The sequence below is a fragment of the Myxocyprinus asiaticus genome, chromosome 39 (genome assembly GCF_019703515.2).
Source record: "Myxocyprinus asiaticus isolate MX2 ecotype Aquarium Trade chromosome 39, UBuf_Myxa_2, whole genome shotgun sequence".
In the NCBI taxonomy this organism is placed as follows: domain Eukaryota; kingdom Metazoa; phylum Chordata; class Actinopteri; order Cypriniformes; family Catostomidae; genus Myxocyprinus; species Myxocyprinus asiaticus.
The window spans coordinates 17,241,769-17,267,860 of NC_059382.1; the positions used below are offsets into that span (position 1 = coordinate 17,241,769).

General features: G+C 39.2%; 1 protein-coding gene across 2 annotated transcripts in view; it reads left to right on the plus strand.

Annotated features, from left to right (window-relative positions):
* The window catches only part of LOC127430281 (lissencephaly-1 homolog A), a 55,832-nt gene extending 30,067 nt beyond the window's left edge, over positions 1 to 25,765 (plus strand). For both annotated transcript variants that reach the window (XM_051679985.1, XM_051679987.1), the window contains 6 exons: positions 3,503 to 3,671; positions 4,998 to 5,100; positions 8,066 to 8,294; positions 18,794 to 18,895; positions 19,011 to 19,167; positions 22,441 to 25,765. In XM_051679985.1, the coding sequence (XP_051535945.1) occupies positions 3,503 to 3,671; positions 4,998 to 5,100; positions 8,066 to 8,294; positions 18,794 to 18,895; positions 19,011 to 19,167; positions 22,441 to 22,514 (834 nt within the window). In that variant the 3' untranslated portion in view covers positions 22,515 to 25,765. The remainder of the gene's footprint in view (positions 1 to 3,502; positions 3,672 to 4,997; positions 5,101 to 8,065; positions 8,295 to 18,793; positions 18,896 to 19,010; positions 19,168 to 22,440) is intronic.
* Positions 25,766 to 26,092: the final 327 nt, after the last annotated feature.

Here is a 26,092-nt window from a genome sequence, read left to right on the forward strand (position 1 = left end):
TTTTTTTAATTTTTATGATTAACATTTTTATTAAAACACAGAAAAGCAACACATAAATGCACAGAATCAACTTTTAACACCCACTACCACCCCTCCTCCTCCCCAACCCCACTCCGACCCTCAACAAACACCCCTGTGGTCATACATGAGCACATACAAAAAAACAAAAACAAACAACTAATAAAAAATACAAATATATATCACACACATTAACAACTACTCCTCTCTCTCCACTATTCCACCCCGAGAACCCTCCAAGAACACTAAGTATCTACCCCATTTACCAACAAACAAATCCAAATTCCTTCTATATGACCCTTCTTCTAAAGCCGCTCCCCTCCCCATTTCCAAGCACCAATCCTGAAATGGGGGTGCTCCAGCCGACTTCCAACCCCTCAAAATCACCTGTTTGGCAACCATAACACTGGTTAGGACCCAGTCATCCAAATGTTTATTCCCCACATTGATGACCGCCCAATCTCCCAAAATACAGAGTCTGGGGCAAAACGAAACCCAAGTGCCCAAGACGTCACATACAAAATTCTGAACCCTCAACCAAAACCCTTGGATCTTAACACACCCCCAAAAAACATGGGTTGTGTCTCCATCCTCCAATTGGCATCACCAGCAGGTGGGTGTGTCTTTAAGACCAAGCCTATACAATCAAGAGGGGGTCCAACAGAATCTATGTAAAATCTTGAATTGCATAAGGCTCACCCTTGCATCTCTAGATACAGACTTGACATTTTTTAGAATCCTAGCCCACACTGCCTCCTCCAAGACCAAGTATAAATCTTTCTCCCATAATCTCTTGATAGAAGTTAGAGCTCCGTCCCCCAGACTCTGAATTAACAGGGAGTAATTCACTGATGCCTCGTGACGTTTTTCAAAAGCAGTAATCACCTCTCCCAAAGTATCTGCCGCTTTCGGGGGCTGTATACTACTCCCAAAAACAATACAGAGCAGGTGGCATGGCTGTAAATACCTATATAACTGAGATCTGGGAATCCCAAAATATTGACTATTTTAGCATTTCTAAATGTAAAATTATTTTAATTGTTCAGATTTTTCAGCCCATCAAATATAGGTTAAACTGCCTACCTGATGTAAATACAGTGTTGTGCCTTGAATGAGCTGTAAATTTGACTGCAGACAGCCATTGTCCTCTCTCTGTCCTGCTCTATTATACAGGGCTCTAGAGACGCATAAAATACACGAGTCTGCACAAGCTGAGTGACATTCCCCTGGCAATAGGCGCTTCTAAACATGCCCCATTTCTGCTACTTGGTATACATAACTTAGCCCAGCAACTCCATACACAACCTCAGTGATGCGTGATATTTAGCCTAAACCTTTATTCCCACCCTTTATATCAGCCTTAAAAATCAGTGGTATAATATTTTCAAGACAGCCCCCCCCCCACCCCAATGTTCTGTTCAGTTTGGAATTGGTCATATAAAGGGTTCCTCTACAGCCCTGAACATTTGCTTTTCTAGTAATGCATCTTCCACCTCAGTGCCTGCAGCTATGAAAACCAACTTGTCCCCCTTCTCCTCTGCCCTAGTTTTGTACACTGCTATTAAATCCTTCCCCAAAATCCCCAGCTCTCCCAATCTTAACATGGTCTGCCATAAGGCAGACAGCCAGGGCTAGTTCAGATATTCTGCCTGCCCCATTCCCTACATTCACAAGACCTATTCATAGCTAATTGTAAGGGAGATCTAAAGCTGTGCAGCCTGAAACATTTCTGTCTCACCTCTGTTCAGTGTAATGTAGATATGGCAAGACGTCTGTGGTCGACCTTTTTTTACACTTGGCTAAAATGATTATTCTTTGTTTTATGTTAATTATAACTTTGACAGCTTTTTTTCTTGCCTGTTGACGAGATCATTCTTCTTCTGCTCAGCCTGGACATAATAGAATCAAGCAAACAGCTTGCAGTTCAGTTTCATGCACGAGTAGCTGGTATTTTGAAAGTACTGTGTTCGTTATACAGACTGTAATGTTTTATAAATGCTCAAACATTATCTGAAATGTCAACAGTCTTTTCTAAAATAAGCTTTCTTAGTTCATGCTACACTGTATAGTTGATTTAAGCATGCTTCAACCTTAGTCATCAACAGTGCTTGGTCTGATAGATAAAGATAACCAAAATTTTAGTTTTAAAAGATTTAAAAATATCAGTATTTGTTTGCCTGCACTGCCACATTTCAGGTTTGCTGTTATCTTGGGGACCGTTTTTTTTTTTTTTTTTTCTTTTCATTCCTATACATGTTTTTTAATTGTTTTTCTATGCAAAAATAGTTTTTGACCATTTGTACCACGCCTCGCTGCTTGTTTTTTCAGTGTTTCGCTCATGAACACCCAATTTTTAAGGCTCTGTGTCGAGCTGAACGAACTCTGTGTCTGAATGGCCCCTTACAGTCCCCCCTTTTCGTTTAATATGTGATGACTCCCATTTCAAACCTTTAAAATAACAATGCTGATGATCAGGCACATACAGAAGGATCAACTAGGGCAAATATAAGTCCTTGCAAAAAGTACACTAATAATAGTATTGCAGTCTCAGCTACATGGTTAAAACACACTCCTTACATGCTTGACAGACCCAGGTGTGCCACATCAGGCTTTTTGTGTGCATGTTTTCTATCGGTACGCGACTGGTTGGGTTCAGTCCCCCTCCCTTTTGGAAGCGGGAGGCAGATAAGCAGTTGGAGGGGCTTCTGTCACCAGCCCCCTGTGCAGCAGACAGAGTGTTATCCCTGTGTGTCTGGAGCCTGCAAACTGCTGAAACCTGATCTTCACATTAAGCCCTGGGGCTGTTTATCATACTGCTGCATCCAGGCGAACAAGCAAATCACATTCACCTCACTTCACCAAAATGCTTAAATGAAATAAAATAATACAACTGCATTTTAGGTCGAACTTAATGTCAAAACAGTCTGCCACAATCTTGCTTGGCGTGCAGGAGATAACGCAAGGTTAATGTTGGATGGAATTCTGATGATTCTTGAAGCAGATAAAGACTCGATGAACAAGTGTTCACACCATAGATTATATCCAGAGGGTAGTCTGGCACATTTGATGGTGTTTAAAAACTAGCTGCATGGCAGGTGTTTTACTGAATATAAAATTTGGAACAACAAGCCCAAACCTGCCTTTTTATGCTTTAACTTGTTTAGGAGATTATTATTATTAGTTTATGTAATTATTATATAATGAGTAGATTTAAAGGAGTTGTTTGCCCAAAATAAGTTATTTTAGAACACAAAAGGATAATTTTATGAAGAATATAACTGTCATTGAATGGAAAAGAGCTGTATTCTTTGGGAAAATAACTGTGTACATGTCTAGAAAGACATAAATAATGATGATAAAGGCAAAAATATTGACAACTTTCATATTTGGCTGAGCTATTCAAATAAGAAAGGGTATTTTATTTATTTTGTCCATGTTAATGTCAATGAATTGGGCTAAAACATGTATTCTGTGTCTGATCCAGGTATGGGACTATGAAACGGGCGACTTTGAGCGCACCCTTAAGGGCCACACAGACTCTGTGCAGGACATCTCCTTTGACCTTACTGGAAAGCTGTTAGCCTCCTGTTCAGCAGACATGACCATAAAGCTTTGGGACTTCCAGGGCTTCGAGTGTATCAGGACAATGCACGGTATGCACAATGTCTAGTGTCAGAGATTTTAATTGGTTCTGTGAACTGTTAGGAGCGGACGGGTGTCTCGGAGGGGAGTAGAGTGTCAGGAGGCAGGTGTTGAATGCTGCTCATTAACGTGCCAGCTTGCCAACAAATCCATAAGTGAGAGAGACTCCCTACAATAGGAGCCAGCCTGTAACACATTTCCTCACCATTTACTGTACCATTTAAAAAAGCTTTCCTTTTTTGACAACACAGAATTGTATTTACTCAATTTTTAGATTTAGACCTGTTTATTTAATTTAAGTGAAAGACACTGTCCTTGCAGGAAAAGCATTCCTTAGGCAGCACCCTTGTTTAAAATCCTAATTGCTTGGTCAATTTTAATAGCTTCCTTATAAATGTGAGCCTTCAGGCTTTTCTAATGGGAGATTAACACAGAAGCGAATTTGCATTTGGACTTGCATGGGTGCTGTGTTTTGTCTACAAAATGTCCCCTATACTGGATTGCTAATCTAATAAGTAAAAAAAACTAAAACCTGGCAACTCAGTGTTCCTACAGATGAGAGAGAGAACATAAGCTAATCAAGTGTTGTCAGAGTTTTCCTCCCTGTCATTGATTTTCCACATAAAAAAATGTGTAAACCCTGAGTGGTAATAAAGCAAGTAACGTGCACCAGCTTGTAATATGCTCAAATCCAAATGCTTGTAATTTACACCCCTACACTGAAGCTATCAGATTGCCCTGAGACTGGGGTAGACCGTTCTAGAACCGATTTGAGGAGGCGGCAAAAGGACCCCCTTCTGTTTGCAAGTCCCTGTTCTGCCTACTCTCTTTCCGTCTCGCTTCGTGGGTTGGCTGCTTTAGTAGAAGATTAGGAGATTTGGACAGCAGTTTAATTATCCTCTTCAAGATGAGACAACGTTCCGTTATTCTCCCCCCTTGTTTAAGACTGCTTTTTCTTGGCTACTTAGTTTCATCATCTATTCTGCAGTATTAAAATCTGTGTAATTAGCTCTTCTCTTTTCTCACACACTGAGAACAAAGCATCCCATGGCAAATTAGCAGCTTCTTACCATTAAATTGTTCAGTATGTTTTAAACTTAACCACTCATTGTCAAACATTATTGTCCGTAACATTGATTTGTATGGTAGAAATGTGTGTATATTTTGTGCTGAATTGGCGGGTGAATTCAACTGTCTCAGTCAAACTATATGTTATTCCAAATGCTTTTCCAAATTTATGTAAACTCTGATTTGGATCTGCTGTAGATGAAAATGGTAACTAAAGAACAGTCAGAGAAACCTTCTACTCAATTCCATGCTTTCCTTTCTTTTTTCAGGACATGACCATAATGTTTCATCTGTAGCTATTATGCCCAATGGAGATCATATAGTTTCAGCCTCAAGGGATAAAACCATTAAAATGTGGGAGGTGGCCACTGGGTAAGTCCTTCAGTAAATGATGTATGCAGGCATCTGATTCTTTTAAAAGACATTTCTTGAGATGGGCATACTGGTAAAATGGGAAATGACCTGGGCTGCTAATACAAAGGTTGCTGGTCAGATCCAAAGTAAGAGTGACCCAAAACTGGAGTTACTTAGATCAGTGGTTCCCAAACTTTTTTAAACTGTGGTGCCACTTTATAGTGTTGTTCCCTCACGGCACCCCAACCACTGAAGAAATAAACAAATACGCGATTGAAAACACTCGTTTATTAAAAGTTTAAAATTGAATAATTGAACATTTAAATTTTAACAAATTAAATGAATGTAGCTGTCAAGTTTTTCACCTAAACATTGCTTCACATTTTTAAAATAATACGTCAAGAGATAGAAAAAAAAATAGACTAATAAACTAGAGAACAGTGTCAGCAGTTAGAGGGGTATCGATCGATCGTCCACCGATCTAAATCGGAAGATCTTCGTCTTAAGTCTATGATCGCTGATCATGCCTTGAATCAGGGCAGATCTTTTTTGCAGCACGCAGAGAATCACACATACACTGCTACTCTAATGAATTAGCGCTTTCTCAGCCCTTGATGCATGACAGTGTGTCTCTGGAGGGTGAATTGTTGGCAATTCTAAGTATTCACAAATTTAAACTTCCAGACATGCTGTTATTCAGATGAATCTGCAGGTTGTGTAAGAATTACCTGTGTATGAATATAAAGTTGCACATTTTCTAGAGTCATAACGGTAGTAATTCTGACTCGCTGCACTGTGAGCACTGAGAGGATAAAGAGACTACAAACGGGTATAAAAACAAATTAAACAACAAATAAAAATGCTTATACAGATCTGTGTATATGTGATGTAACATGAGTCGTGAAATCAGACGTTCCATTGAGTGATAGAGACTGTTTGAGTGATCATGAGTACTTTCAGCTTCACTCCCTTCAATATGCTCACTCGTGGTGTCAATCATACATGCACGCTCTCCAGGTGCTCTCAATATCTGATCAGTCACTCATCTCAGCGCTATTCTGTGAGGATCCCAATTTAAATCAGATTAATATCGGTCACATTACCACTAATAACAGCAATTTACTTTTTAACCATAACGGCACTGCGTCTTCACGCATTTGCTTAATAATTAGTGATTTGTGTTGCAGCAAAATGCCAAAGACAGTAAACAAAACATAGATATTAATGATTTCTCACTGGAGCAGTTTTAGAACTTGAAATGGATATTTTTTTCTTATTTATGAACGTATCTCTGCTGTGTGCGCTCTCATGGTTTTTATTGCTTACCAGTATGCTACAATGACATTTTGATATTAACAACAGAACTATTCATAACTGTTTCAAAACAAATAAATGTTAGCAATTCACAATTAATGTAAAAAAAAAAATGGCATGCCCAGTTCCCAATGTGCTCTAAGTCCTCGTGGTGGCGTAGTGACTCGCCTCAATCCGGGTGGCGAAGGATGAACCTCAGTTGCCTCCGGGTCCGAGACCATCAATCCGCACATCTTATCACGTGGCTTGTTGAGCACGTTACCGCAGAAACGTAGCGCCTGTGGAGGCCCACGCTGTTCTCCACGGCATCCACACACAACTCACCACGCGCTCCACCGAGAGCAAGAACCACACATTATAGTGACCACGAAGAGGTTACCCCATGTGACTCTACCCTCCCTAGCAACCGGGCCAATTTGGTTGCTTAGGAAACCTGACTGAAGTCACTCAGCACACCCTGGATTCAAACTCTCGACTCCAGGGGTGGTAGTCTGTGTCAATACTCGCTGAGCTACCCAGGCCCCCTATTAATATCATTTTAATATAATTTTGGTAACTATAAAAAGGTTCCATTCATTAGATCGGAGATCGTTATTGGCCTCAAATCTCCTGATTGATGCACCACTATCAACAGTGCTTTAAGCTTTTTTTGGGAACCGCAACAATAAATCATTTAAAAATGTGATATAAAAACATTTTAAAAGTATTTCAATGAAAAATAGAACAACTTAACTTTACTGTGTGTTATTAGATAAAGATTCAATACAGTCAGAGACTGACTGAAAAGCAGACCTGTTATGGAAATGTATTGGGCTTGAAGCTTCTGAAGTTATCCAGCCAGGGACAGTGAGTGCTTTTGTCTTTTTCTTGTCAATATTGTTGTTTGATTAATATTAATGATAGGCTATAACAGCTGCAGCATGTCTGTTAGGCTGCATTTACACATCGCACAGATCGGATGTTTTGATGTAAAATTTTCATCATGTCTACATCAAGTAATACATTAATAGCATTAATAAATATCGTGTCAAGATGGCACATATATCTTGTCCTGTCTGTTAACACTCCCGTAATACATTAACGTTTGGGTTTACATTTAATATTGCGCGTTTACATATTGTCACGTAATATGAGCGTTTAAAAAGCTTTCGGCTGTAGACAAACAGCGCGCAGGTACAGAATTATGTCAGTACTCAGTACTGCTGGTACTTTTAACTGATGGCTATTAAAATAGTAAACTGAGCAGAACTTTTGTGGCACCCCTAGCTAGTCCTGGCGGCACCCAGTTTGGGAACCACTGACTTAAATCACAGACATGCTTAATCACCATTGTGCCTTAGATCAATGCACCTAACCCCAGCTTGCTCCAACAGAACGGTTCTTTCAATTACTGTATTGTTAAGTTACTTTGGATGAAAAGCACCTGTGTAAATGTTGGTCAACAAGTAACAAAACCTACAGGTCTCAGAACAATGTTACAAGTGGTAATATTAGAAACAACTCTTTTGATGTGAAAGGAAAATACATTTGAGATGTGGTGAACTTACTGATGTTAATACATATCTTTCATTGAAGTGTTTATCCCTCAACATGTATAGCAGAAACAAAGAAATATTAATTCAAGAATTATACATGTTTTTAAATCTGTGCTTGCTGGCACCACTAACAGGTATTGTGTGAAGACGTTCACTGGCCACAGAGAGTGGGTGCGCATGGTGCGGCCCAACCAGGATGGGACCCTGATTGCCAGTAGTTCTAATGACCAGACGGTGCGCGTTTGGGTGGTGGCCACAAAAGAATGCAAGGCTGAGCTGCGGGAGCATGAACATGTGGTGGAGTGCATTTCTTGGGCCCCTGAAAGTGCCCATCCCACCATTCTAGAAGCGACTGGCTCAGAGGTGAGAACATATCAAAACCACAGAATTAGGGGGAAAATGTTTAGGCAAATGTTTTCTCTTGCCAGTTATTTTAAATAAAAAACTGCCATTCAATATGTGCAATAATTGTAGTTTCAGTAAAAAAAATCTCATGTCAGAATTAGCATTAACCATGATGAATAAATGCGGTAAAAGTTTTTCATTGTTAGTCTATGTTAACCAATGTTAACAAATGGAACCTTATTGTAAGATGTTACCAGCTTTACTTTGTGGAAAGCAATGGCATGTAGAAGGTCACGCTGTATTTTACAGCATTCATGTTACTCTAGATAATTACTGATGAATTTCTTGAATTTTCTGTGTGTATTCTTTTGTACTTTTTGTTATTATAGTAATTAGTACCATGTAATAAATGTAAAACATACACCGTGTAATAAAGTGTTTGGGCAATTTAGACCGAATGCATTCTTCTGCTATAAAAAGCTAGATGCAGTGCATGTAATAGAACACAAGTGTCTCGAGGTGCATTTTAAAAATGTTATGTTCTTTTTAACGTGGTGTATAAAAACGTAAGGCTCCTGCGGGAGATGCTGAAAAAGCAGTGAGATGCGGCACAAAGATCAAAGGCGTCTATGAAAGTAAAATAGTGCCTAAATTATTGTATGCGCAGAGTCAGATTTGTAAAAGCGTAAATCAGATTACATGTGCACAGACCATTTTGTAAAGGTGAAAATAAAGTTGCTAGCATAAAAAACTGTTAACATCAAACATGTTTGGTGTCCATCTGCACTGGTTTTGAATTGTTTTTCTTTGTAAACAAGCTCTAGACCGATGCCTATTAAGGTACAATAGTGCCTAAATGATTTGCATGAGCAGAGTAGAGTAAAGGCCGAAACATACTTCACGCATATACGCAACCGCAGACGCAAGCGCTTGGCCAACGCGTGGTCCTGTTGTACATGCATTATGTGCGCTCTTGCGGCTCTGGCGGTTACAAACCTCAGACCACAAGGGGGCAATAGATTGTTTAGGTACGACCACGAGACCGGTGTTGCGTCCGAAACCAGGAAAATGCTGCCTTCGGAGGCAGGATGAAAATAAGGTGCTTTTCAAACTGTTTGGAGACCAGTTTCATTAAGAGTTCCATTCATTCAAAACAGCTCTCAGTTAATCCATTAACTGATTAGGCAGCAAGTCAGCTGCCTCCGTTTTCGGATGCAGCCGGATGTGGATGAGGAGTCGATAGTTGAGGAGTGGGGAGAGACACGCAGAAAAAACAAGTTCATTTGAATGGACTGGGGACAAAATGTCATATATATTTACTTATAAACTCAAATTGCTGCCCGAGTCCGCCATGACAGTTGTTGATTGAAAGTAGAAAATCAGCTCTAGCGACCCTTGCAGCAACACTGAGAATGCAGTGCGCACTTGCACTGGGTTATGAAATGAGCGCTGATACATTTCACAAAACAACAACGTGTGAAATTGAGCTTGCGTAGCAAGGTGCATCTGCGTTCATGTACTTGCGTAGAGTATGTTTGGGCCTTAAGATCTGTAAAAGTGTAAATTAAGTTACAAGCATGATATATAAATTTGCATGCACAGAGTAATATTTGTGAAAGCGTAAATCAAATTGCAAGCGATAAAATAAATTGCATGCACACAAAACGTTTTGTAAAGGTGTAAATCATGTTGCAAGTGTAAGAAAAAAATATTAGCAATAATTTAATGCTTTGCATAAGTGTAATTCATATGTTGTGAATCTGTAATCTATAATCTGTTTTTTATATTAACGCAAATTCAGTTTGGTATGTATTCTTCTGACTTCCTTTTTTTTATTTTTCACGCTTACACTTTTGGCACTGTTTTTGCACCTAAAAACATTACAAACCTGCAATCAGCGATATGCAAGCAAAGAAAGGGTGTCATGAACAGCAAAACGGATTGACCATGTAGAATCAGTCTGTTTGTGTAAAATAAACTACTGCACACGTGTTTATGACTTGTGTTTGTGGCATAAATATTTTCCAGAATAATCAGATCACTGTTCTGTCTTCCCTTTGTTGCGCTCACACATTTGGCACAAATTTCTCACTGAAAGGAGTTTCGCAAACGTGAGGGGGAAGGCGGGTCTATCTGCTTCTAGTAACCAATCAAATGAGGTTTTTGTTGACCAGTTTACTCCTGATTGGTTTAATATCGTGACAGACAACTTCTTCATATGGCTCAGCGTCATTCCTCTGTGTATCTCTCCTCTCTTAAATATTAAACTGAAACATTTCAACACACCAAATTTACTTTGTTAATACTCGATTACAGATTCACAGCATATGAATTACACTTATGCAAAGCATTAAATTATTGCTAATATTTTTTTCTTACGCTTGCAACTTGATTTACACCTTTACAAAACGTTCTGTGTGCATGCAATTTATTTTATCGCTTGCAATTTGATTTACGCTTTCACAAATATTACTGTGCATGCAAATTTTTTTATCATGCTTGTAACTTAATTTACACTTTTACAGATCTTAAGGCCCAAACATACTCTACGCAAGTACATGAACGCAGATGCACCTTGCTACGCAAGCTCAATTTCACGCGTTGTTTTGTGAAATGTATCAGCGCTCATTTCATAACCCAGTGCAAGTGCACACTGCATTCTCAGTGTTGCTGCAAGGGTCGCTAGAGCGGATTTTCTACTTTCAATCAACAACTGTCATGGCGGACTCGGGCAGCAATTTGAGTTTATAAGTAAATATATATGACATTTTGTCCCCAGTCCATTCAAATGAACTTGTTTTTTCTGCGTGTCTCTCCCCACTCCTCAACTATCGACTCCTCATCCACATCCGGCTGCATCCGAAAACGGAGGCAGCTGACTTGCTGCCTAATCAGTTAATGGATTAACTGAGAGCTGTTTTGAATGAATGGAACTCTTAATGAAACTGGTCTCCAAACAGTTTGAAAAGCACCTTATTTTCATCCTGCCTCCGAAGGCAGCATTTTCCTGGTTTCGGACGCAACACCGGTCTCGTGGTCGTACCTAAACAATCTATTGCCCCCTTGTGGTCTGAGGTTTGTAACCGGCAGAGCAACGCAAGAGAGCACATAATGCATGTACAACGGGACCACGCGTTGGCCAAACGCTTGCGTCTGCGGTTGCGTATTTGCGTGAAGTATGTTTCGGCCTTTACTCTGCTCATGCAAATCATTTAGGCACTATTGTACCTTTTAATAGGCATCGGTCTAGAGCTCGTTTACATAGAAAAACAATTCAAAAACAGTGCAGATGGACACCAAACATGTTTGATGTTAACAGCCCCTTACCCAGTTGTACAGAATTGTACCTAGCTAATCAAACAGGCTGGATACTTCCTGTAGTGATTACAAGCTCATCAGATTTCAGTTGCCCCAAAATTCCATTTGTCAAAGGCAAAAAGAAACCAGTTCTCATGTTATTACAGATCAACTGGATATTTTATACACTTCTTTTAACATTATTTAAAAAGGTTTCAATTAATAGGTTCTTTGTTTTCATGGTTTTTCAATGCATCATCTTTTCAGATATTTAGGGATTTTTATAGTGGTTTGTGCCATGTAAACACATTGTGATGGGCCTGAGGATCTAAAATTGTCATTTTGAATGGTTTGAACTGGACCATGAAATGACATTGGAGGGAATAGTACTTGATGGCCTAAGGTGAAGACTGTACCATTTAAACATTTGCCAGTCTTATGATCAGCCGCGTCCAATTTCATATTTATCTGATGAAGCATTAATTCTCACAGCATGTGGCATAACAGACAGCCTTTAACTTTCACAGTTATTACAATCGTTGTGTAAGGGGAACTTTCTCCTATGTACATTTGGTTATTTGTCTTGGTCTTGCCAAACCAGTTCTAGTACAATTGAAAATAGAATCTCTTGACATAAGCAACATGGACACAGATGTTAATTGTGAAGCCCTGAATGTTATTTACAGCAGCTCTGTTTAATGGTATATATTAGGGATGTGTGGAATGACTAATTTCACTGACGTTTAAACAAAACATTTAGAGTCAACTAGTCTAAAAAGTATGAAACCTTTAGAAAACAGAAAAAAAATAAAAATAATAATGTTAATGCGACCCATTTAAAATACTTAATCTATTCCAAATCCGATGCTAAATTCCGCTGTAAAGGGGCATTTATCTGTGATGTGCATGCCTTGCATTATGATCATTGTACATTTAAATGTAGAAAATGATACGTATTCACTGAATCAATGTTAGCGAATACAGGCGTAATTATTGAAAACCATTGAATGAACAGTGGAGGACCAATAGAGAAAACCTAATAGCCTATTCTAAATGGAATTCACCAAGTATAAGCTACTTAACATTAAAACAGTCAGGACATTGTTGAAAGTAATTGCAGGTAAGCCAAATCTACAAGAGGAAAAAAAAAATGCGGTGAAAAGTTGTGTGTATTTCGCGACGTGCATTAGAATTTGATCTAATATGACAGCTGTTCGGTAAAGAATGTTAACCAATCAGCGAGTATTGATGCTGACTACCACCCCTGGAGTCGCGAGTTCAAATCCAGGGCATGCTGAGTGACTCCAGCCAGGTCTCCTAAGCAACCAAATTGGCCCGGTTGCTAGGGAGGGTAGAGTCACATGGGGTAACCTCCTCGTGGTCGCTATAATGTGTGGTTCTCGCTCTCGGTGGGGTGCGTGGTGAGTTGAGCATGGATGCTGCAGAGAATAGCGTGGGCCTCCACACACGCTACTTCTCCGCGATAATGCGCTCAACAAGCCACGTGATAAGATGCGCGGATTGACTGCCTCAGATGCGGAGGCAACTGAGATTCGTCCTCCGCCATCCGGATTGAGGCGAGTCACTACACCACCACGAGTACTTGGAGCGCATTGGGAATTGGGCATTCCAAATTGGGGAAAAAAGGGGAGAGAAAAAATTTTTTTAACCAATAACAGTTACGATGTAATAAAAAAAAAAAAAAAAGCTATAAGATAGAAAAAAAATACGCTTGTGAGAAATGTACTATAAATCTAATATATTCTAAACATGACGTGCACACAGAATAAGAGATCGTTGGCACATCGTTGAAAATAGCATTCTTAATCAGTAGGGTAAAAAAATGGCATACCTAGCCAAAAAAAGTCATTTTCTAGGTTACTTAATACATTTTTGATGAGCAAAATTAACGTCAACATGGTCCGGTGAAATACGGCACTTGACTCACCTGAGGCGACAATCTTGAACTTGAAAAAGCATGCTCAGTGGGACAATAACTTCAAAGTATGCACAGATTTGAAGAAGACTCAAATATGAAAACATCCATAGCGACTTTCAAGCCAACGGTTTGGAAATTCGCTTCCCGCACCACCACCGAGGTGATTTCATAGCTACTTTGCTGAGTTTGCTTGTCTAGCGAGAGGCCATTTTCCTGCACGCGAGTGAGAGAGGGAAGAAGCATGCGCAGTCTGAGGTGAAATTAAACTTTGTATCTGCTCCAGATATTCTCTCTTTTTAATGGTATTTGTATTATATTTAAAATGTGTAACATTTACATGACAGTAATTTAAGTGCAACCTTTTTAAAAATATAAAGCCAAACGTAAATGTGTAAAAATGTTGAACAGTACCGTTTAGTCGACTAGTCTCACACATCCCTAATATATATGGACTTTAACACGTTTGTCTGAGCATGCCAGCCTCTCAGCATGAGCAATTTTTATTGTAATCTCTCTGTCCTTATCACCTACAGCAGAGTTGGCTTTTTATTGAGAGAAAATAGAGAAAGCCTTAATGTAATGGCCACCTAGTCTTTACAGAACTGCCTAATAGCCCCAAACACTTCTGCTCTTTTTAAATCCTTCTTTTCATTGACTGTGCAGGTGATGTGTAATGGGTTTCTGTACTCGGGTGCAGTATTCACCAGTCATACATCAAAGTGGTGTTATGATCGGATGTCTGTAATAATAATGCTCCTCAGCTAGAGAGTAAGGCTCGTCAAATTATGCCGGTGGTAGTGCATCAGTCTTGATAAAGCTGTGTTTCATGACTGTATTGTGGTTCAGAGACTTACCCATGCACTGCAGTGTATGAAATTAACTTCTTTTGCCCACCAGCCACAGTGGTGTCCAATTTTACTTAAATTACTTTTAACTTGATACTTAAGGCCAAAGTATACTTTGCGCGTCAGCATTGCTGATCGCTCCACGCACAGTATGCGTGACGTAAATTTCATCATAATCCAGTCATAGTCCAGATTTTCTCGACTTGCGGGCGCAGTCATCGTCTGTGTGCATCGTAGTGCATGCGCCGACCATTGACTCTACTAAAAGAGTATCACAAAGAAGTTGTAGTGTGCATGTGTCAAACGCGTTTTTGTGTCAAACGCGTATTTGCTCGCGGTCAGAAGAGTATACTCACAAAGGCAACGCAGTCGACCAGGCGTTAGCTGATCTGTAACGCTCAAAAGCGAAGTATACCTGGGCCTTTAAAAACAGTGATGTTGAAAAATAGTGAGATGCAACGGCCATATACAGTAGGTCAGTCTACATGTCTATATAGGCCAGAATATTGCAGATAGAATTCAAGAACACGGCTTTTGTGAACAACCCCTAAGTCTACCTGGGACAGACTGACAAACTTGATTCCTAAATGGATTGCTGTGGGCAGTAGGCCAGTGAAAGCAAACCTCACACGTGAACTGCCCAAATGCAAACAGCACATTACATGCCCAACCAGAGACAGAAATATACTGGAGTACTGTTACACTACATTAAAGGATGCATATCGCTCTGTCCCTAGAGCAGCTTTGGGACACTGATCACTTTCTGGTTCATCTTCTTCCAACCTACAGGCAGAAACAAAAATCAGCTAAACCTGTAGTTAAGACTGTAAAGAGATGGACCAATGAAGCAGACCTGGAACTACAAGCCTGTTTTGACTGCACTGATTGGAGTGTTTTGAAGCTGCAGCCACCAACCTAGATTATCTCACAGATACTGTTACATCATATATCAGTTTCTGTGAGGACATGTGCATTCCTACTAGGACTTATTTAACATACAGCAATGACAAACATTGGTTTACAGCTAAACTCAGGCAGCTTCTTCAGGCCAAAGAGGATGCTTACAGAATTGGGGATAAAATATTGTATAATCAGGCCAAAAATACACTGACAAAGGAGATTAGAGTGGCTAAAAGAAGCTACTCTGAAAAGCTGGAAAACGACCCTGCATCAGTGTGGAGTGGCCTGAAAGACATTACCAACTACAAGACACTATCCCCAAACACTGTAGGGAATCAACAACTGGCTGACGACTTGAATGTGTTTTACTGTAGTTTTGAAAAGCCCAGTCTTACACCCCACACCCACTCTGACATTCACTTCACACAAACACCACCTCCTGCAACCCCCCTTCTGCTATTCAACCTGCACTTCTGTAAAGAGGATGTGTGCTGGGACTTCCGGAAACAGAAGACAAGGAAAGCACAGAGCCCAGACGGTGTTACACCCACTTGCCTAAAAGCATGTGCTAACAAGCTGACCCCCACTTTCACACAGATCTTCAACACATCACTGGAGCACCGTAAAGTTCCCAGCTGCTTCAAACGCTCCACCATCATCCCTGTCCCAGAGAAATTCATGATTGCAGGACTTGAATGACTACAGACCGGTCGCCCTGACATCTGTGGTCATAAAGACATTTCAGAGACTGGTGTTGGCCCACCTGAAGGATATCACTGGACACTTTCTGGATCCCCTGCAGTTTGCCTATCAAGCTAACAGGTCGGTGGATGATGCAGTCAATATGGGACTGCATTATATACTGCAACATCTAGACAGACAAGGGACTTATGCAAGGATCCTCTTTGTGGACTTCAGTTCGGCTTTCAACACCATCATCCCTGCTCTCCTATGGAATAAATTAATCCAGTTCTCGGTTCCCACCTCTATCTGTCAGTGGATCACCAGCTTTCTGACAGATAGGCAGCAGTTAGTGAGACTGGGGAAATTCACTTCCAGCATATGTACAGTCAGCACTGGTGCGCCCCAGGGATGTGTGCTCTCCCCACTACTCTTCTCCCTGTACACAAACGACTGCACTGCCAAGGACCCCGCTGTTAAGCTCCTGAAGTTTGCAGACGACACTACAGTCATCGGCCTCATCCAAAATGACGACGACTCTGCTTACAGAAGGGAGGTTGAACGGCTGGCTCACTGCTGCATTAAAAACAACCTGGAGCTGGACACGCTCAAAACAGTGGAGATGATAGTGGACTTTTGGAGGAACACCCCAGCATCAACCCCGCTCACCATTCTAAACAGCACTGTGGCAACAGTGGAGTCAGGTTTCTGGGCACTACCATCTCACAGGACCTGAAGTGGGAGACCCACATTGACTCCATTGTGGAAAAAGGCCCAGCAGAGATTGTACTTCCTTCGCCAGCTGAGGAAGTTCAACCTGCCACAGGTGCTGCTGATTCAGTTCTACTCAGCAGTCATTGAGTCTGTCCACTACACTTCTATAACTATCTGGTTTGGTTCAGCTATCAAATCAGACATCAGAAGACTTCCAAGTTAGACCGGACTGCTGATCGGATTATTTGTTCTCACCTTCCCACCCTCCAAGAACCGCCAGAGTGAGGATGAGGGCTGGAAAAATCGCTTTGGACCCCATTCACCCAGCACACTATCTTTTTGAACTGTTGCCCTCAGGCCATTCACCTTATGAACAGTTCAAACTGCCCCAATACTTTCCATTGCGGCAATACAGTCATGTGCATATTGAACTATTCATTCATATTTATATTCCATTTATATTTATTTAATATATCCTACCTCTTCTGCACAATACATTAAATCACCTTGCACATAAATGTATATCTGTATATAACATATTTGAACAACATTATTGCCCTGCTGTAGTTTCCTCTGTATATTTATCTGTTGTATCTTATTTTTATTTCACTGTTTACGTATATGTTTATATTAGGGATGCACCGATCTGATACCTGGATCGGTATCGGCTCCGATACTGAAGCTTTTAAACAGATGGGGTATTGGCCCAACGAGCCCGATCCAAATCCGATACTGTGTGTTAGTCATGTTCGTTACCGTCAAGCTCAAAAAAATAACATAAAAGAACCATAAAAACACAAAGTCGTTTATATGACTTGTGCATTTTATTCAAAGCCGCTTGAAGATGTGCAATAGCTCTGTGAATCACAAAAGGCTTTGTTTAATAAGTAAATATATAAAATGCACATGCAGCTCCAGCGCGTTATTGAATGGCGCTGCTCTGTTTACACACACACTCGTGGCTATTTTTAGCCTTCAAGCGGTGCGCAATATTTGAGCGCTACTCACGAACAACATCTCAGATGTAGATGCTCAATAGTTTGGTTCACTTATAATATGAATTTAGAATGGCACTGGAGGAGCTTTTTTTTTTTTTTTTTTTTTTTTACCAGAATTTGAATAAGAAGCGAATTAAACTACTGTGAACTTGCCTACAAACAGACACTTACAGGACTTCCTGGAGTGTTCAGAATGTCATAATAAAAGCGTGAGGGTTTAAAAGTTAAAGGTGCACGATTGAGATATATTACTATATATTACTATTATAACTATTATTATTATTATTATCATCATCATTCGTTTACAAATCATAATAATATTTAAGTTGAATGGGTTCCAAAAAAATAACTGTGAATGAAAAGTGAGCTGATAACTTACAACTAAATTGAACAAAAAAAGAGATCTGAATCCTTTAAAGTCCAGATACAATAAAAATAAAAATTAAAAAAAACGGCTTCTTTTCTACTGATGACTTATACTGGAATTACTGTTAATTTTGCTGCTACATTATCCAGTATACTAGTTAACAATAAAGGTTTTCTTAATAAGCTATACATTTATATTGAAATAATGTGTAGTTAGAGGTTTGTGTTTCTTTACATATTAAAGAGTACTCTAAATTAGTTCCACACAATAATGTAAAGATATTCTAAACTGATTATGCAAAAAAACAACAACACTGGTATTGGATCGGGATTGGTATCGGCCGATACTGAGATTTCCGATATCGTAATCGGATCGTAAGAGAAAAAGTGGTATCGGTTCATCCCTAGTTTATATGTATATTTCAAATGTTTGTATGTATATGCTGTATATGTATATTTTTTTGTATTCTCTTTGCACTGGAATCTTCTGTCACCATGACAAATTGTGTGTGTAAGCATACTTGGCAATAAAGCTCATTCTGATTCTGATAGACTTGTGTTCAATGAAACGGAAATGAAACAAACAGTATTAACTTCTAAAGCATTGTTCAGTGTTTTCATCTGCCACAATAATATAATGTCTTTGAATTATCTTTGTATGTGAGGATTTCTCAGCAAGTACTGATATACACAATTCATTTGAATAAAATTTTTAACCGTTGACAGGCCTAGTTAAATTACTTAATATCTGTCCATCTTTGCTTGTACTTTTGTAAGACTAAGAAGAGTGGTAAACCTGGACCTTTCCTGCTGTCTGGTTCCAGAGACAAGACTATCAAGATGTGGGATGTGAGCACAGGGATGTGCCTTATGACACTGGTGAGTGGCCTAGTGCAATGGCTGTGATTCTTAGCAGTGTTGATTATTAGTGTTTGAGAGGTGTTTTTCCTTTTTTTTTAACTGAATCTGTCTTTTCATCTGGTGTCGTCTTCAGGTTGGCCATGATAATTGGGTGCGTGGGATTCTTGTGCACCCTGGTGGAAAGTTCATTGTGAGCTGTGCTGATGACAAAACGTTAAGGATCTGGGACTACAAAAACAAGCGCTGCATGAAGACCTTGAGTGCCCATGAACATTTTGTTACCTCTCTGGGTAAGTGGCCTTAAATCGCTTATCTTTTTATGCAAAATGGCATTACCTGGTTTCTGATGTTGTTTGGAGTGCTTAGTGGTTGTTTTGATCACACCCAGCCAAAAAAAGGTAGTCCTAACAGCTGCAGGAAGCATGTTAGAAGAGGAAGCTCATCCCTCCAGTCTTTTAACTGCCTGAGTCCAGATCTTTACAGTGCATCAAGGCTCTAAAGCTCTCGAGAGATTCTTCACATGTTTTTAAGGCAGCTTCCCAGTAGACTTCTGTTAAGCTTCAGACTTGATTTTAAAAACAGTTCTGTATTCAACACTCATTTTTCAAACTGTTGTTTGAAGTGAGGATTTGTTGTGAATTGAGACCTGGCCTTTGATCCTTTGTGTTACTGTTTGTGGCTTCAGTTCCCTGACATAGATTGGAGCCTTTGAAAACAGTTGACTTGAAGTGTATTTGAAAAGCTTTAGTATCTTCAAACTGTTTTGAAGAAAGCCTGTATTTTCCTCATGTAAAACTTAAATTTGTCTCACAGGAAAATTTGCAGTTTTTGGAATTGGCTTGAAATGGAAAATCATTTGGCAATGCGTCTTGCAGTCGTGGATCATAAACGTGATCTGTATTGAATGTTGTTGTGAATTCTGCTGATTTAAATATGTAACGTTATCTAACTGCAGACAGATAAAATTTGCAAGCATGACTTGAAAGCATAAGAATGGGTTGAAAATTATAAATATATTGTTTGTTATAACAATAGTAATTATTACGGTGGCCGTAAAGTACAAAACAAATCTAAAAACACAACAGCAAATCCAAGACAAAATAGCAATTCAGAAGACGCAACACCAAGTCCGAATACCTAGCGAATACCTAGTCCTTTCTTTAGGATTGGTTCACTGATTATATCAAAATCCATGCCAAAAGGTCACTGACTGAAAAACTCAGTCATTTGGAGTGTTTTCTCTCTCGGGAAAACAGTAACAGGAAACTTTATAACAGAGTACAAACAGTGAGCGGGAAAGGTTAGTTTTAGGTATGATGTTCATCTATGGTGTCATGGTTCATCTAGTGTGTAAGGGACCGTCTGAAAGTCCACAAACTGCGCTAAAATGTTGGTGGCGTCAAAGCGTTCATTCAATTTGCATGTTCTAACTTAAACACTGTTTAAAAAGAAGTTAAAAATCAAAATTATGAAGGTTCCGGTTGCTGCCAATGGATAGATTTTCCAAGTATATCTAATTATATGGACACAGTATTCAATTATGTTAGAAAAAACACCACTAAAATTCATCAAGATGTAATTTTTACATTTACAAAGGTTGTAGCAGGCTGCCAGTGGTGTAAATTATTTATTTACATTTTACTATTATTTAAAAACAATAATTGAATACTGTATATGTATAATTCTATACCCTGGGAAATCTCACCTAGAGTAAATCAGCATACCTAATAGCAGCTTTCTACAACCTTTATAATATGAAAATAAAATCTTGGTAAAATTTCATCAATTTTTTTCTAAAATAATTGAACACTGTACTCATAATTGGGCATGATGGCTTCAAATGTAGAAAGTGAGCCATATCGCCAGCAGTCTACTGCAACCTTTAGAATGAGAAAATGCTTTTTTAAGTGTTATGTTAGAATGTGCAAATCAATTGAATTAACACTTGGATACCGGCGTTTTAGCGCAGTTTGTGGAATTTTTTTAGATTGTCCCTTACACCATAGACGAACATTGCATTATTTTGTTTTGCACTTTACGGCCACCGTAAATTATAAATAACTGCTGCTTTGTAAAGAAAGCTTCATATTTAATAAAAAGTTATATTAAAAAGTAATATTAGTAATAATGATAAATATACACATGAAATTAGTTTATGTATGCATATGTGTGTATGTGTGTGTGTGTGTGTGTGTATGTGTGTGTATATATATATATACACACACACACACACACACACACACACACACACGGCTGAAGTCAGAAGTTTACGTACACTTAGGCTGAAGTCATTAAAAAAATGTAACCACTCCGCAGATTTCATATTAGCAAACTACAGTTTTGGCAAATCGTTTAGGACATCTACTTTGTGCATGGCACGAGTAATTCTTCCAACAATTGTTTACAGACAGATTGTTTCATTTTTAATTGACTATATCACAATTCCAGTGGGTCAGAAGTTTACATACACCAAGTTAACTGTGCCTTTAAGCAGCTTGGAAAATTCCAGAAAATGATGTCGAGCCTTTAGACAATTAGCCAATTAGCTTCTGATAGGCTAATTGGAGTCAATTGGCAGTGTACCTGTGGATGTATTTTAAGGCCTACTTTCAAACTCAGTGCCTCTTTGCTTGACATCATGGGAAAATCAAAAGAAATCAGCCTAGAAAAAAAATTGTGAACCTTGGGAGCAATTTCCAAATGCCTGAAGGTACCACGTTCATCTGTACAATCAATAGTACACAAGAATAAACACCATGGGACCACGCAGCCATCATACCACTCAGGAAGGAGACGCATTCTGTCTCCTAGAGATGAACGTAGTTTGGTGCGAAAAGTGCAAATCAATCCCAGAACAACAGCAAAGGACCTTATGAAGATGCTGGAGGAAACAGGTAGACAAGTATCTATATCCACAGTAAAACGAGTCCTATATCGACATTACCTGAAAGGCTGCTCAGCAAGGAAGTGACAATGGACAATGACCCCAAGCATACCTCCAAAGTTGTGGCAAAGTGGCTTAAGGACAACAAAGTCAAGGTATTAAAGTGGCCATCACAAACTCCTGACCTCAATCCAATAGAACATTTGTTGGCAGAACTGAAAAAGCTTGTGTGAGCAAGGAATGGGCCAAAATTCCAGCAACTTATTGTGAGGAGCTTGTGGAAGGCTACCCAAAACATTTGACCCAAGTTAAACAATTTAAAGGCAATGCTACCAAATACTAACAAAGTGTAGGTAAACTTGTGACCCACAAAAATAAAAGCTGAAATAAATCATTCTCTCTACTATTATTCTGACCTTTCACATTCTTACAATAAAATAGTGATCCTAAGTGAACTAAGACAGGGAAAGTTTTCTATGATTAAATGTCAGGAATTGTGAAAAACTGAGTTTAAATGTATTTGGCTAAGGTGTATGTAAACTTCCGACTTCAACTGTGTATATATGTATACAAGTAAAATCAGCAAGGCCAGGCCAGTTGTTATGTTATTGTTATGCCCCGCAATATTATCTTAAGGTACACATGGGCTCGTACTGATGTGTGTCTCATCTCTCCACAGATTTCCATAAGTCTGCTCCGTACGTCGTCACCGGCAGTGTAGATCAAACAGTAAAAGTGTGGGAGTGTCGCTGAACGTACCTCCAGGACCCTTCACAACACCTCCATGCTCCCCTCCACACCCTCCTGACCCATTCCACCCCCCTCAGCTTCCTCCTGCTCTTCTGAATGCACTCAAACACCATGGTTATCACCCACCAAGCTCTGGTTCAATAACATGTCCTTTTATGTAAATTTTTCTGGATGTAGAGCTATTAAACGAAAAAAGGTATTCTTGCATGGTGAATCCAAAACTGTATACTGTAAATTTACATAATGTTGTCTAGAAGTACCTTAGGTTTAACACAGGCTGATCTTTCACTCAGCCCGACCTACCGAAGACAGAAGCTGACTGGGTTAATGTAGGGCTTACTGATAATTTAATGACAGTGTCATTTATTATTTGTCTGATTTATTTGTCTTTTTTTTTTTCTTTTTTTTCTCCTCTCCACTGTCTTAGTCTGTTTGTGCCTAGCTCTGAGACCTTTCATGGGGCAAAGGCTACAGAAATGACATATAAAGCTTAGGTGGAGAGTTGATCTATGGGGCTTGTTATCAGAACTATTCTGTAGCTTTGTTACATCACTTCTTGAGTGTATTTACCGTAATCTTATTGTGGATTTAGATAACATATAATGGTTGCATCCATTATAAGAACGTTTCAAAAGTTTTGTCTTGTAACCTTTGGGAATAAATCTTTGTACACTTGTCATGACACGTCCCACTGAGAAGTACAATCCCAGAGACATGACTTTACACTGTAAGAGAGAATTTTGCTTAAATATATGAGTCGATATGTATGAAGCTCCTGCATCCAAAAAAAGCCATGCTGCATAGTGGGCAGCAAGAGTTTTCCTTATTTGCTCAAAATCAGAGGTGGACATAGCTTTAGTAAAGATTTTGACTTTGATGGTTATCTGTCACTCAGGAGCACTTCAAACTTAAGCACCAGAAATTATTCCTCTACGAAGCACTTGATTTGGCTATTGAGAGTTGTTGTTATTGTTAACACAGCACCAATGAGCAAGGATTTTTATCCAGTTGAAGACATCCTGATTCTTCCTTGTTTTGATCAGTTTTTGATTTGATTTTGGTTGTATTCTGCAATGATCATGTTAGCTGGATGATTAATTATGCTAACATGATTAATAGTAATCAGGAAAGACATTTGACACTGAAATCACAAACCCTCAGTTTGGACCTAAGATACAAAGCATGACAAGGGCTCAAAGTTTCCTCCATTAGGGGATGTGCAAAATCTGTCTTAAAAGAGTGGGTCAAAGATTTCCATGGTGAAAAAAATTTAATGATGGCAACTTCTTGGGTTAAGATGAAATTAAAACAACACATGATACTGTGGGAAGCTAGATCTTCTAATAAACTTACGAGTTAATGAGGAGCTAAAAACTAATGAAAGGCTTGCTTCTGCCTGTTCTTTCTGTGAAGAGGCCTGTTGGTGACTTCTTTTGTAAAGGGATATTCATGCTGTGGGCCATAGAAGAAGCTCTTTGTGAGAACATGTCTGTTTCTAAAAAGTATGAATGCTAGAGGTCCTGTGAACATCCCTAAAATCAAGCACCACAGGTGCTCAAGCCATTATTTAAGTCTGATGAGTGGCACATTCTCTGCTATTCTGTTAATAAAAGTACAAATAAATACACAATGGGAAATTATTTGATAAGTCCCAATACATGGAGATAAACTATTCCATATCTTTTAAGGAAAAAAAATTGCCTTCGGCTTTGTGGAAAGACAAAAGCAATTAAATTAACTTGAACATCCCTCCTATTGTTGGATCTTTGGTCCCATCAGACTGAAGGTCCAAGTAATGTAAGACTTGTTAAAAAATGCATAAACAGATATCATTTTAATTAGCTTTTTCATTCCAATGCAATTATATAATAATAAAGAATTTCACTGCTTAACCATGCTATTATCAAGCGATTTCCTGTTGTGCGTACTGGATGTACCTGCTGCTGCTGAAAATCTGATAGAGACTAGACTGGTCTGTACCTGTGGACAACTGGATGTACAGTAGCACTGCTGCATGTAATCGTACTAAGGAATGAGCTGTCTGGTGGGGCACCATTGGCCACATTTGATCTTTAACCGTGCAGAAACATGTTTTAAAGGGATAGTTCACCCCCCCCCCCCCCACAGGAATACAAAAGAAAATGTTTAGGAGTAAGGCTAACACTGCCTTACATCTCCTATTATGTTCCACGGAAGAGACAGTTACACAGGTTCTGAACAATTTGAGGTTGACTTTATGACAGAATTTTAATTTTTGGGTGAACAATCCCTTTAACAGGGGACAAACAACCAAATTGGTATCTTGGACAATAAAAATAAGGATGTGATTTGTCACCTGTGATTTGAAATAGTAAAAATATGCATTAAGAATTGCGCCTTAATGGTTTTATGGAGACAGACAGACACCCAACCAGATAGGTCAACAGACATGCTAACTGTGGACATGTTCATTATGTGGTTTGTGCTTGTATGAAGACATTGACTGTTGTTTTTGCTATGGGATTGTGGCAGACTGAGCAACCCAAGGGAAAAGTGGCCAACACAAGCAAACACTGTTGATGCCTCCACCTCCTATTGTTTCTTGATTTTGATGCTGTTGGAGAAGACTGACAGTGCTTCAATCACTTATTGAACTTATAGGCTTCAGTGTGTTATAGAGCAAAGAGATTCAATAGATGGTTGAAACATAAGGAAAAAGTAACTGTGGCAAGAAAATGACAAAATCTCATTATTTGTATTGTACACACATTCACAGTGTCCAGAGCTGATTGTCCCCATCTGAAGAAATCTATGAAAAGTGGTACTCCCTTGTCATTGGCTTTTTTCAAGACACCTGGGGCCAAAGGTGTGATACTAAGGACTACCTGAAGATTGGAATCGCTTCTAAAAGAGATTAGCATTTCTTGGTTTGACAAGAAAAATGAGAACCACACAGATGGCGAGTCCTGTTTTTGTATGCCAGAAGAGTCCTGTTTTTGTATGCCAGAAGACATAAAGTTGGTCCCAAGCAATCCCACTGCTTCACACATTGGATGGGTTAATGTACAGACAGACATGTGAAGCTGTCTGTAGGTCCGTCCTCCAGCCACAGATCTGTTATCAGCTTTAATTTGTGAATAGATTGGAGGCTTCAGACTTCGCAGCTTGAATGGGACTCTTTGCTTTTTATGGTATCACTCTTCACACAGCCAATTGTTAACAATATATCTGGATGTTATTATTGTTTGCAACATAATTAAAGTAAAAAATTTGAATCTTTTGTCTGTTGCATGTAGTATGGAATGTGGGCCAATAAGAGTAGTGACATTCAGTTTCTAATTCCAGTTAATCGCACATTCAGAAAAGCACTTGGCACTAAAAATGCGTATTATTCATTAGGTGTAAAGTTAGCTACCAATTAGGAGGCTTAGAACCAGTGTGTTTGTTATTTTTGAAATAAAGTTGCACACTATGACCGTTAGTATATATACACACTACCTGGCAAAAAAAAAAAAAAAGTTGCATACTCTAATATTTCGTTGTACCGCCTTTGCCTTGATTACGGCACTCGTTAGTTGTGGCATTGTTTCGACAACCTTATG